This window comes from Bombina bombina, chromosome 3 (genome assembly GCF_027579735.1).
Source record: "Bombina bombina isolate aBomBom1 chromosome 3, aBomBom1.pri, whole genome shotgun sequence".
In the NCBI taxonomy this organism is placed as follows: domain Eukaryota; kingdom Metazoa; phylum Chordata; class Amphibia; order Anura; family Bombinatoridae; genus Bombina; species Bombina bombina.
The window spans coordinates 263,551,562-263,565,095 of NC_069501.1; the positions used below are offsets into that span (position 1 = coordinate 263,551,562).

At 39.3% G+C, this 13,534-nt stretch overlaps 1 protein-coding gene across 3 annotated transcripts in view; it reads left to right on the plus strand.

Moving 5' to 3' along the window:
* Positions 1 to 13,534, plus strand: part of RAP1GAP2 (RAP1 GTPase activating protein 2) — a 695,842-nt gene that overhangs the window by 498,026 nt on the left and 184,282 nt on the right. For all 3 annotated transcript variants that reach the window (XM_053706286.1, XM_053706284.1, XM_053706285.1), the window contains 2 exons: positions 11,259 to 11,362; positions 12,843 to 12,921. In XM_053706286.1, the coding sequence (XP_053562261.1) occupies positions 11,259 to 11,362; positions 12,843 to 12,921 (183 nt within the window). The remainder of the gene's footprint in view (positions 1 to 11,258; positions 11,363 to 12,842; positions 12,922 to 13,534) is intronic.

A 13,534-nucleotide genomic window follows, 5' to 3' on the forward strand; every position in this document is an offset into this window, starting at 1 on the left:
GTATGGAATAAACCTCTCCAGTAACTTCAGATCTGACACTATCAGACTGTATTACATATTCAACACACCCTACATTTATTTAGGCACTTGAAGGTGCCTTTATGGGTCAGCCAGGAACTTTGTCCCCTGTCAGTTTTTAGGGAGAACAGAGGGAGACAGTAAGTTACCAAGTGTAGTTGTTTTTCTATAGGACACAGCGCAGACCTTGAGCAATACAATGCTCCAGTTTGTCATCAGCCGCCAAAAATGAAAAAATGTTTTTTAATAATTTTACATATATCGGCATATTCCTGACTGTATTCAGTGACAAAGGTCACTCCCTTATGTTCAGCTTTAGACTTAATACCATCCCTGTTTAGAACCGCAGACCTTTCTAGAGGATCCACTTGGCTTCTAGCCTTTCTAATTACATTTGTATTATATCCTCTGTTCTTCATACTTTTGGTTAAATCGTCACACCTGTTCAGCACATTTTTCTGGCAATGAACAGTTACGTTTAACCCGAATGAACTGGCCTTTAGCCACAGCAAAAGGTACATGTCTAGGGTGGCAGCTACTTGCGTGCAAGAGGGTGTTACCCGTTATGGGGCTTCCTATATATTTCTGTCTCAACCTTTCCATCCGTTGTACCTATAATAGTGATGTCCAAGTAATTTATCACATTATCCTGTAGATCACAGGTGAACTCAATTCCAATGTTATTGGAATTCAAGTATGTGACAAAGGACATGAACTGTGACTCACTTCCACTCCACACGAGGAGTAGGTCATCTATATAGCGGCCGTAAAAATAAATATATTCTCTGAAGGGGTTTCCATCCCCATAGACGTGGGACAGCTCCCACCAACCCATGAACAGGTTGGCGTAAGAAGGGGCAAACTTCGCCCCCATCGCTGTCCCACGTCTCTGGAGAAAGAAACCACCCTCAAAAGAGAAATAGTTATGAGTGAGCAAGAACTTAAGAACTCTAAGAATAAATTTTCTGAATTCAAAAGAAAAATCTGAAAAAAACTCCAAAAAGTAATTGACCGCTATTAGACCCTCCTCGTGTGGAATGGAGGAATATAGTGCCACTACATCAATAGTGGCCCACCTAAAGCTGGATTGCCAGTCCAGTTGTTCCACTATACATATAATGTCTTTGGTGTCTCGGATATAGCTATGCAGCCTTTGCACTAAAGGCTGCAACAAACTGTCTACCCACTGTGAGACGTGTTCCATTAGTTGACCCTATACCACTAACAATAGGGCGCCCCCGAACATCCTTAAGGGATTTGTGGACTTTGGGCAAGTGGTGGAAAATGGGCACTACCGGGTGATCAACCACCAAATACTCAAACGTTTTACGATCATAGTGCCCACCTCTCCAACCCATCATCCAAAATGTCCAAAAGTTCCCTTTTAATCCAATTGTAGGGTCCCTAGGAAAGAGGAATATAGTCTTCAGTATTGTTCAACTGGCGTAAGGCTTCATTGACATAATCCACCCTGTCCAGCACAACGACAGAGCCCCCCTTATCTGCTGAGCGTATGACTATGTCATGATTGTCTTGTAGCTCTTTAAGGCGGCCCTCTCGCGACTGGACAGATTGGGTGTTTGGTACTTAGTGCTATTCTTGAGTCTAACTAGATCACGCTCCACACGTTTGAAAAAGGTTTCCAGGGTATTACCCCTTGACTGGATAGGGTAAAACAAGGATTTATTCTGGAAGCTACCAGATGCATTTACACTCTCTTTATTAGTGTCAGTCAGAGCCTCCCTAGACAAATTTTCCATATTGATTACATCACAAGTCTCATTACATGTCAATTTACTAGAATACTGATCTTGAGTGGTACATTCAAATCAGAAGCCATTCTATTACCTACAGGTTCATATGATTCATTGAAAAAATGTTTCTGCAGTGTCATATTACGTATTAGTTTGTTTACATCCAGAATGGTGTTAAAAACATTAAAGTGATTTGTGGGTGCAAAATTAAGACCTCGGCTCAAAAGGGAAATTTGGGAGTCTGTCAGTGTGAATTTAGACAGGATTTATAACATTATTTATTTGTACTTCTGCTTTCCTCTCCGACCTCTCAACTGATAATGCCCCTGGTTCACCTGACCTATCCCGGTGCGTTGGGGAGGAAGAGAAAAAAACCTGTTCCAGTTTCCTCTGATCATCTACAGATGCATGTGCTTGAATTGCCACCATACTACTATTATCTTCAACATAATTGGAGGCAGAGTTATTGGATTCTGCATAGTGTATTCCATTAGTGGCCACCTGCATATGGTGATGTTCCGAGGAAATTGGGAGCATTAGTGTTATGTGTTATAGTTGACTGACCATTTTTGAGGAATACTTCTGGGGAGTTCATCTCCACTAGACGCACCAGTTTCTTCCCTGATTCAAAATCAGTGTCAGAATAAGTTACCCTCTTAGTCTCTGAGTTATGTGTGGGTACCTGACCTTTACCCTTTGTTGTTACTGTTATTCCTTCTATTTCTCGACCTTCCCCTACCCTGTCTTTTAAAATGTTGCCTTATCTGAACGTTTCCAAATATATACCAAGTTATTATTGTAATCATTTTGGTCCCTTACAAATTTTGTATGTTTAATCTCAAGGACTGAATGTTTCACTTTAGCTACCACAGATTTAAGAATAGTATCAAATTTAGCAAAGCTGGCTTCTAACTGACGTAAATTCATCTCAACCTGTAATTCTCCTATCTCATCTCTGATATTTTTGAGGAGATTAGATTTATATGATATTAATAACATCATTAAACGTATTTCAGAACTTTGTTTCAATATTTAAAGGCTTAAACAATTTACTTTGAAACATTTTGGATGTTGCAGTTATTTCTACTTTACTGTTTCTATTTTCAAGTGTTTTACCCAGTTGCACTTTACTGCTTTCATCCGCAATCTGAGCAGTCCTTTGTTTGTTTTTCTCCATGGAGGTCACACATTTTTACTCTTTATTGCCCTCTTCTGAAAGAGACTCTACTTCTAATGAAATTGAAAGAATTTTTTCGACTGACAAATCCAATTATTCTTTATCAGCTTTATTTGAGGAATTGGAAAAGCTTTTGATAAGGGAACACAAACTCCAATGGGACATTTGGACACTTGAGACCTACCTTAAATTAAAAATTATTCCACGTGGGTTGAGACTGAGTAAATTCCCCACTTTTGATGTCACTGGATATTGTATTTATTAATGCCTGGAATGATATTCTATCTGACTGTTCAATCGTTTAATGATGTTATTAATATCATATAAATCTAATCTCCTCAAAAATATCAGAGATGAGATAGGAGAATTACAGGTTGAGATGAATTTACGTCAGTTAGAAGCCAGCTTTGCTAAATTTGATACTATTCTTAAATCTGTGGGTAGCTAAAGTGAAAGATTCAGTCCTTGAGATTAAACATACAAAATTTGTAAGGGACCAAAATGATTACAATAATAACTTGGTATATATTTGGAAACGTTCAGATAAGGCAACATTTAAAAGACAGGGTAGGGGAAGGTCGAGAAATAGAAGGAATAACAGTAACAACAAAGGTAAAGGTCAGGTACCCACACATAACTCAGAGACTAAGAGGGTAACTTATTCTGACACTGATTTTGAATCAGGGGAAGAAAACTGGTGCGTCTAGTGGAGATGAACTCCCCAGAAGTATTCTCAATAAATGGTCAGTCAACTATAACACATAACACTAATGCTCCAATTTCCTCGGAACATCACCATATGCAGGTGGCCACTAATGGAATACACTATGCAGAATCCAATAACTCTGCCTCCAATTATGTTGAAGATAATAGTAGTATGGTGGCAATTCAAGCACATGCATCTGTAGATGATCAGAGGAAACTGGAACAGGTTTTTTCTCTTCCTCCCCAACGCACCGGGATAGGTCAGGTGAACCAGGGGCATTATCAGTTGAGAGGTCGGAGAGGAAAGCAGAAGTACAAATAAAATAATGTTATAAATCTGTCTAAATTCACACTGACAGACTCCCAAATTTCCCTTTTGAGCCGAGGTCTTAATTTTGCACCCACAAATCACTTAATGTTTTTAACACCATTCTGGATGTAAACAAACTAATACGTAATATGACACTGCAGAAACATTTTTTTCAATGAATCATATGAACCTGTAGGTAATAGAATGGCTTCTGATTGAATGTACCCGCTCAAGATCAGTATTCTAGTAAATTGACATTTAATGAGACTTGTGATGTAATCAATATGGAAAATTTTGTCTAGGGAGGCTCTGACTGACACTAATAAAGAGAGTGTAAAATGCATCTGGTAGCTTCCAGAATAAATCCTTGTTTTACCCTATCCAGTCAAGGGGTAATACCCTGGAAACCTTTTTCAAACGTGTGGAGCGTGGATCTAGTTAGACTCAAGAATAGCACTAAGTACCAAACACCCAATCTGTCCAGTCGCGAGAGGGCCGCCCTTAAGAGCTACAAGACAATCATGACATAGTCATACGCTCAGCAGATAAGGGGGGCTCTGTCGTTGTGCTGGACAGGGTGGATTATGTCAATGAAGCCTTACGCCAGTTGAACAATACTGAAGACTATATTCCTCTTCCTAGGGACCCTACAATTGGATTTAAAAGGGAACTTTTGGACATTTTGGATGATGGGTTGGAGAGTGGGCACTATGATCGTAAAACGTTTGAGTATTTGGTGGTTGATCACCCGGTAGTGCCCATTTTCCACCACTTGCCCAAAGTCCACAAATCCCTTAAGGATGTTCGGGGGGCGCCCTATTGTTAGTGGTATAGGGTCACTAATGGAACACGTCTCACAGTGGGTAGACAGTTTGTTGCAGCCTTTAGTGCAAAGGCTGCATAGCTATATCCGAGACACCAAAGACATTATATGTATAGTGGAACAACTGGACTGGCAATCCAGCTTTAGGTGGGCCACTATTGATGTAGTGGCACTATATTCCTCCATTCCACACGAGGAGGGTCTAATAGCGGTCAATTACTTTTTGGAGTTTTTTTTCAGATTTTTCTTTTGAATTCAGAAAATTTATTCTTAGAGTTCTTAAGTTCTTGCTCACTCATAACTATTTCTCTTTTGAGGGTGGTTTCTTTCTCCAGAGACGTGGGACAGCGATGGGAGCGAAGTTTGCCCCTTCTTACGCCAACCTGTTCTTGGGTTGGTGGGAGCTGTCCCACGGTCTATGGGGATGGACAACCCCTTCAGAGAATATATTTATTTTTACGGCCGCTATATAGATGAGACCTACTCCTCGTGTGGAGTGGAAGTGAGTCACAGTTCATGTCCTTTTGTCACATACTTGAATTCCAATAACATTGGAATTGAGTTCACCTGTGATCTACAGGCTAATGTGATAAATTACTTGGACATCACTATTATAGGTACAACGGATGGAAAGGTTGAGACAGAAATAGTATAGGAAGCCCATAACGGGTAAACACCCTCTTGCACGCAAGTAGCTGGCCACCCTAGACATGTACCTTTTGCTGTGGCTAAAGGCCAGTTCATTCGGGTTAAAACGTAAAACTGTTCATTGCCAGAAAAATGTGCTGAACAGTGTGACGATTTAACCAAAAGTTTGAAGAACAGAGGATATAATACAAATGTAATTAGAAAGGCTAGAAGCCAAGTGGATCCTCTAGAAAGGTCTGCGGTTCTATAAACAGGGATGGTATTAAGTCTAAAGCTGAACATAAGGGAGTGACCTTTGTCACTGAATACAGTCAGGAATATGCCGATATATGTAAAATTATTAAAAAACATTTTTCATTTTTGGCGGCTGATGACAAACTGGAGCATTGTCTTGCTCAAGGTCTGCGCTGTTCTCCTATAGAAAAACAACTACACTTGGTAACTTACTGTCTCCCTCTGTTCTCCCTAAAACTGACAGGGGACAAAGTTCCTGGCTGACCCATAAGGCACCTTCAAGTGCCTAAATAAATGTAGGGTGTGTGAATATGTAATACAGTCTGATAGTGTCAGATCTGAAGTTACTGGAGAGGTTTTATTCCATACAGTCTTGCCTCAAAATGTACCTCCACGTATGTAGTTTATGCCACTGAGTTGCACTGTTTGCCACCTATCCATACGTTGGGCTCACGACCACCGAGGTAAAAGTACGTATCCGAAATCACTTGTCCACAATCCAGCAGGTGTTCGGTCTACTCCCTTGGTGCAGCACTTTGCGAAATACCACCAAAAAAGTGTGGAAACACTTAGGTGGCAGGCCATTGAGAGAGTGTTTTGGTCCGCCTAGAGGGGGCAATAGAGACAGACTACTGCAGAAGAGGAAATGTTCTGGATTTTTAAAATTACAAACGCGTGTGTACCGAAGGGTCTAATTCGGGAATATGATTTGATCAATTTTTGGGGAGTAATATCCCTTCCCTCTTCTGCAGTGGTCTGCCTTTGCTCCTCCTAATATGTGTTCAGTAAATGCCCATGTTTCAGTTCATATTACAGCATCTTTAAACATCTTTAAGAGCCCCTGGTTCCCTGTATTACACCACATTAGGTTCACCATAAAAAGGTCTAACCTATAATAAATCCGAATACCAACAGCTTTCTGATCTCTATCCTCTTTGTCTGATAAAATTTAAACACTTAATTAATTTTTTCGGATTTTTATATGGAATGTTTAGATATAAATCTTTGTTCACATTTCTTAGTCACATTAGTCAAGTACAGTCTAGGATAATAATCTAGTTGAGTACAGTTTAGATTATTATTATTATTATTCTTCCCAATTCTTTAGGTTATACAATAGACGACTAATAAACATACTTCTTGAATTTTTTTAAAGTGTATACTAGTGAGATTAACCTGTCGATAAATATCGTATAGGAACTATAGGAATTAATTATTCTACTATGAACTTTAAAGGGTTAACATCAACATTATTATTGTAATATCTAATGTTTTATTTACTAAGTTCATCTTAAATCTCTACATTGTATATGAGCAAGTAGTATAGTAATTTATGCCATAACGTCGGTTACCTAGATATTGATTGATTTAATTCTTAGAAGGGCAATATACACATTCATATATGTATGTAAATTAAAGTTGGTTCCCAAAGGGTTAACCTTTACCACAACACGCCTTCAATTTTAAACCAATCAAAGAGTTCCTGTTGCCTTTTTTAAGAAAACACAGGTGCACAGTCCTTTAGCTATGATTACGGCCTGAGGCCGAAACATGTTAGCGGACACTCGTGTTGTGTACTTGTGATGACCCCTGGAGTGTTTTAATGTTTTCTACAATAAAGATGAAGTTTTATCTATATTGACCCGTTGTCTGCAAAATTCTTCCTTTTGCTGAGCACTTTACTGGGCTGCAGTACGGTCTAAGGACTCTAAGCTCCAAAAGTTCACGAGGCCTTTTTTCAAGTAATACAGATCTCTTCTCCAATTGGTTTACGGAAACCACATGATGTCAGAGGATCGGAACACACCCCCTCCCGCATAGTGGGACGCTCTGCCGAAGACGCCACAGCTTTTTGGATAAGCCAGCTCTAGAGTTTTGATGCCTAAGGGACGCTGAATATACACACCAGACAAGAGGTCAATCGGTGCCCCCGTGGGGTGGTGAGTTGAGGCGGTAGTTGCCTCCTGGGAACACGGTTTCCCCTGATTGTTTTACCTTTATACCTGTGTGTAGTTTAAATATACATAAACCTGCTATGCTCTAGAGCTGTGAAACACTGCATTACTGGGCTGTTACTTGCTGTCTTCTATTAAATGCACAGGGCGTGTGTAGGGGAACCTCTATTGGATCAGTACTCTTGTTTCATATTGGTTAATGAATACTGAACCCTCCGGAATCAGAACTTTGTTTTCAATATTTACTAGGCTTAAACAATTTTACTTTGAAACATTTTGGAAGTTGCAGTTATTTCTACTTTACTGTTTCTATATATTATATATACTATATATATATATATATATATATATATATATATATATATATGTGTGTGTGTGTGTGTACATATGTAGGTATTTATATGGTGTATATATATATATATATATATAGTAAATATCTATATATATTATATATATATGTGTGTGTGTGTACATATGTAGGTATTTATATGTGTATATACTAGTTCGGCTTTTTTATGCGCATTGGGTTAGCGCACAAACTAAAACAGTTTACTTTAAATTCATAATACGAATGCAACTCAAAGGTGGCAAAAAAAGCTTACATGTAGCGCAGTTAACACTTGAGCAGGAGTGTTAAATAAGCCAACTCCCACTTGTAATCTAGCCCTTGGTTAGCTAAAATTTACCATCACTTGAAGAAGAGACTTGAAAAAGTGAAAAAGGAACTACTGATTGCTGATGAGCCCATCCCCATGTAAAATAAATACTGTATATTGAAACTAAAACTGGGTTTCTATGTTTAGTATTTTATGGTTAATAAGAATTAACATCTTTTAGACTTTTTTAAATTCGGAAGAGGAGTTAGATACCAACAGTGTTGCTTTTCCAGTATGGAGTGTGTATGAATTCAGTGCACAGAATGTATACACACATTAATAAATCTATCCTAACATTGTCAGTTTACAGTACCTAGAAGTTCAAATCTCAAGAAGGGCAGTTTAAAACAGCAGAAGGATACCTGCCATGTTCTCCTCTGCTTGAGCACATGCTATATCTGTATGAGCATCCAGCTGACAAATATCTGACATGTTCTCCTCCGCTTGTGCACATGCTATATCTGTATGATCATCCAGCTGACAAATATCTGACATGTTCTCCTCCACTTGTGCACATGCTATATCTGTATGATCATCCAGCTGACAAATATCCGACATGTTCTCCTCTGCTTGTGCATATGCTATATCTGTATGATCATCCAGCTGACAAATATCTGACATGTTCTCCTCCACTTGTGCACATGCTATATCTGTATGATCATCCAGCTGACAAATATCCGACATGTTCTCCTCCGCTTGTGCACATGCTATATCTGTATGATCATCCAGCTGACAAATATCTGACATGTTCTCCTCCGCTTATGCACTTGCTATATCTGTATGATCATCCAGCTGACAAATATCTGACATGTTCTCCTCCGCTTGTGCACATGCTATATCTGTATGATCATTCAGCTGACAAATATCTGACATGTTCTCCCCGCTTGTGCACTTGTTATATCTGTATGATCAATCTGACATGTTCTCCTCCGCTTGTGCACATGCTATACTCTGTATGATCATTCAGCCTGACAAATATCTGACATGTTCTCCTCCGCTTGTGCACATCTATATCTGTATGATCTTCAGTTGACAAAATATCTGACATGCTTCTCCTCCGCTTGTGCACATGCTATATATCGGTATGATCATCCAGCTGACAAATTCTGACCATGTTCTCCTCCGCTTGTGCACTTGTTATTACTGTATGATCAATCTGGACATGTTCTCCTCTGCTTGTGCACTTGCTATATCTGTATGATCATCCAGCTGACAAATATCTGACATGTTCTCCTCCGCTTATGCACTTGCTATATCTGTATGATCATCCAGCTGACAAATATCTGACATGTTCTCCTCCGCTTGTGCACTTGTTATATCTGTATGATCATTCAGCTGACAAATATCTGACATGTTCTCCTCCGCTGTGCACTTGTTATATCTGTATGATCAATCTGACATGTTCTCCTCCGCTTGTGCACATGCTATATCTGTATGATCATTCAGCTGACAAATATCTGACATGTTCTCCTCCGCTTGTGCACTTGCTATATCTGTATGATCATCCAGTTGACAAATATCTGACATGTTCTCCTCCGCTTGTGCACATTCTATATCTGTATGATCATCCAGCTGACAAATATCTGACATGTTCTCCTCCGCTTGTGCACTTGTTATTACTGTATGATCAATCTGACATGTTCTCCTCTGCTTGTGCACTTGCTATATCTGTATGATCATCCAACTGACCAATATCTGACATGTTCTCCTCCGCTTGTGCACTTGTTATATCTGTATGATCAATCTGACATGTTCTCCTCCGCTTGTGCACTTGCTATATCTGTGTGATCATCCAGCTGACAAATATCTGACATGTTCTCCTCCGCTTGTGCACTTGCTATATCTGTATGATCATCCAGCTGACAAATATCTGACATGTTCTCCTCCGCTTGTGCACTTGCTATATCTGTATGATCATCCAGCTGACAAATATCTTACATGTTCTCCTCCGCTTGTGCATTTGCTATATCTGTATGATCAATCTGACATGTTCTCCTCCGCTTGTGCACTTGTTATATCTGTATGATCAATCTGACATGTTCTCCTCCGCTTGTGCACTTGCTATATCTGTATGATCATCCAGCTGACAAATATCTGACATGTTCTCCTCCGCTTGTGCACTTGCTATATCTGTATGATCATCCAGCTGACAAATATCTGACATGTTCTCCTCTGCTTGTGCACATGCTATATCTGTATGATCATCCAGCTGACAAATATCTGACATGTTCTCCTCTGCTTGTGCACATGCTATATCTGTATGATCAATCTGACATGTTCTCCTCTGCTTGTGCACTTGCTATATCTGTATGATCATCCAGCTGACAAATATCTGACATGTTCTCCTCCGCTTGTGCACTTGCTATATCTGTATGATCATCCAGCTGACAAATATCTGACATGTTCTCCTCTGCTTGTGCACTTGCTATATCTGTATGATCATCCAGCTGACAAATATCTGACATGTTCTCCTCCGCTTGTGCACTTGCTATATCTGTATGATCATACAGCTGACAAATATCTGACATGTTCTCCTCCGCTTGTGCACTTGTTATATCTGTATGATCATCCAGCTGACAAATATCTGACATGTTCTCCTCCGCTTGTGCACTTGTTATATCTGTATGATCATCCAGCTGACAAATATCTGACATGTTCTCCTCCGCTTGTGCACTTGCTATATCTGTATGATCATCCAGCTGACAAATATCTGACATGTTCTCCTCCGCTTGTGAACTTGCTATATCTGTATGATCATCCAGCTGACAAATATCTGACATGTTCTCCTCCGCTTGTGCACTTGGTATATCTGTATGATCATCCAGCTGACAAATATCTGACATGTTCTCCTCTGCTTGTGCACTTGCTATATCTGTATGATCATCCAGCTGACAAATATCTGACATGTTCTCCTCTGCTTGTGCACATGCTATATCTGTATGATCATTCAGCTGACCAATATCTGACTTTTTTCCTAGGACCATTTGAATTTTTACTGTACTGCAAGTAGCCTTGGGAACTTGATCCTTTCGATTAAATGTGAAGAATCTGAAGGCATTGAGTATTTAAGGATTATACTCAGGTAGGTGCACTATATACACTGATTCTGTGTCATTACAACATAGCCGGCCTTTCACTTTGTTTTTATTCCTGAACAAATACCTAATCTTAAAGGGATATGAAACCGGTTGGTGTCTGGAGCACTACATGGAAGGAAATAGTGTTGCCATCTAGTGCAAATATATAATGTATAACATTCTTGCAAAACTGCTGCCATTTAGTGATCAGACACATGCACGCCTCTGAGCTTAACTCCCTGCTTTTCAACAAAAGATACCAAGAGCACAAAGAAAACCTGATGATAGAAGTTACTTAGAATGTTGTATATATTGCATGCTCTATCTGAATCATGAAAGAAAATAAATGGTGTCCCTTTAATTGAATGTTTATCTTTACTCTAAATTTGTTGATTTGGAATATATTAAAGTGTAATTATTAGCCTTTAGATTGACACTCTAGCATATGCTGTCAATAAATCCAGTCTGATTTGTTGTTGCCTAAACATGGAACAATGTAAGTCACCTTCCCTTAGAAGGGCAGAGACTGATTGGTCATGTGATGAAACTCGGCAGTACAGTCCCATTATCTTATGTTTTTGTCATGTAGGCATATAGGTAATAGTGTAAGAACATCTTCACTCAGAGGGGCCCAGTCTGGTTGGTCATGTGATGCACCCTTAGCAATGCAGGCCAATCATCATTATATTTTTAATAAACACAAATGCCAGTATTGCTGAAACATGGTTATTTTTAAGTTGATATTTACACTTTGTTTCTGGGGTTTGTTAGATATTCTTGCACTCTGTGACAGAAGCAATGTGCATTTACAGAATTATGCATAATATAGCATGCATAATACAGAGCAGGGGCTTTACATTTGTGCAGTAGCTGAATGTCTCTATATTCTTCATGAGAACTTTTTTATATACATGGTGTAACTTTTAGACTGTGCATAAAATCTGCAGAATAAAAACCTCATGCCCTAAATTATGCTAATGTAAAGAACATGATAGATAAAAAAAAAACTGGCTACGTCACTGATCTGTCACCACTTCTGTCACAGGGTGCAAGAATACATGAGCCCCAAGAAGCTTTGTCCAGTATGAAGATGCAGAACCTAATCAACCGAAACCTATAAAACAGGGATGGGGAACCTTGGCCCTCCTGATGTTTCAGAATTACATTACCATGATACTTAGGCACTCTGAAGTCCAGTTGAGGAAAAATGTAGTTCTGAAACATCTGGTGGGCCAAGGTTCCCCATCTCTGCTGTAAAGGTTAAAATAATAATGGCGCTGACGAGAGCTATAGGCACAGGGGGGGAAATAAAAGCAGTATAAGTAGATGAGTATTAAACATTCTGTTCTTTTTGCTCAATAGTTTAATGACCTTTTAAACCCTTGGTATGTAATATAATACTTTTTGAAACACATTCCTGTATTACCTTTGTTTCATGTACATGGTTCATTATGTTATTTTTTTAATCTGTTGTCTATATTTAAGGTCTAAAGCAAAAACTCTACATGAACGAATACCATTGGCCGGATTTAGTAAGCTTCCCAGCGTCCCTCAAATTGCCAAGGTAAGCATGTCTGCAGCTCTAAGCCCATGCCCCAAATATGCCCATGACAGGCAGGGCCGCGCTAAGGCAGATGCAGGGGGTTCAGCGCATCCAGAGGCACTGTAGCAGGCCTAGCCTAGTGCCAGATTACAATATTTATTTCATTAAAATGTTTAAAGGTAACTTTACCCAGGTTCGCTGTTGTGTGCAGCTCGCTCGGGCTTTTAGAGTGATAATGGGGCCAATGAGTGAGGAGCTGCAGAGCAGTCTGAAATGAAGTTAGTGAGACAGGAGAGCCATTAATAGCAGGCTGTCTCCTAGAGCAGTGCAGCAGGAGTCATCAACAGTAGGATGTCAAGTATCTCTGTATATGTGATTGTTCTAAACAGTTATTTAGCAGCTTAATTCCAAACATGCTATAAAGTCTGACTAGTTGTTGTTCAGGTGGCATAATATAACAGGGTCACAATCAATGTGCTACTCAGTATATCAGTAACTTTAAAATAGTTGTATGGGCAATTATTGTGTGTTGTTGCCAACATTATTTATATATAGTATGTGTTTATGTATGTATGACTCTTTGTGTGTATGTGTGTGTGTATATATATATACTGTGTGTATGTGTGTATATATT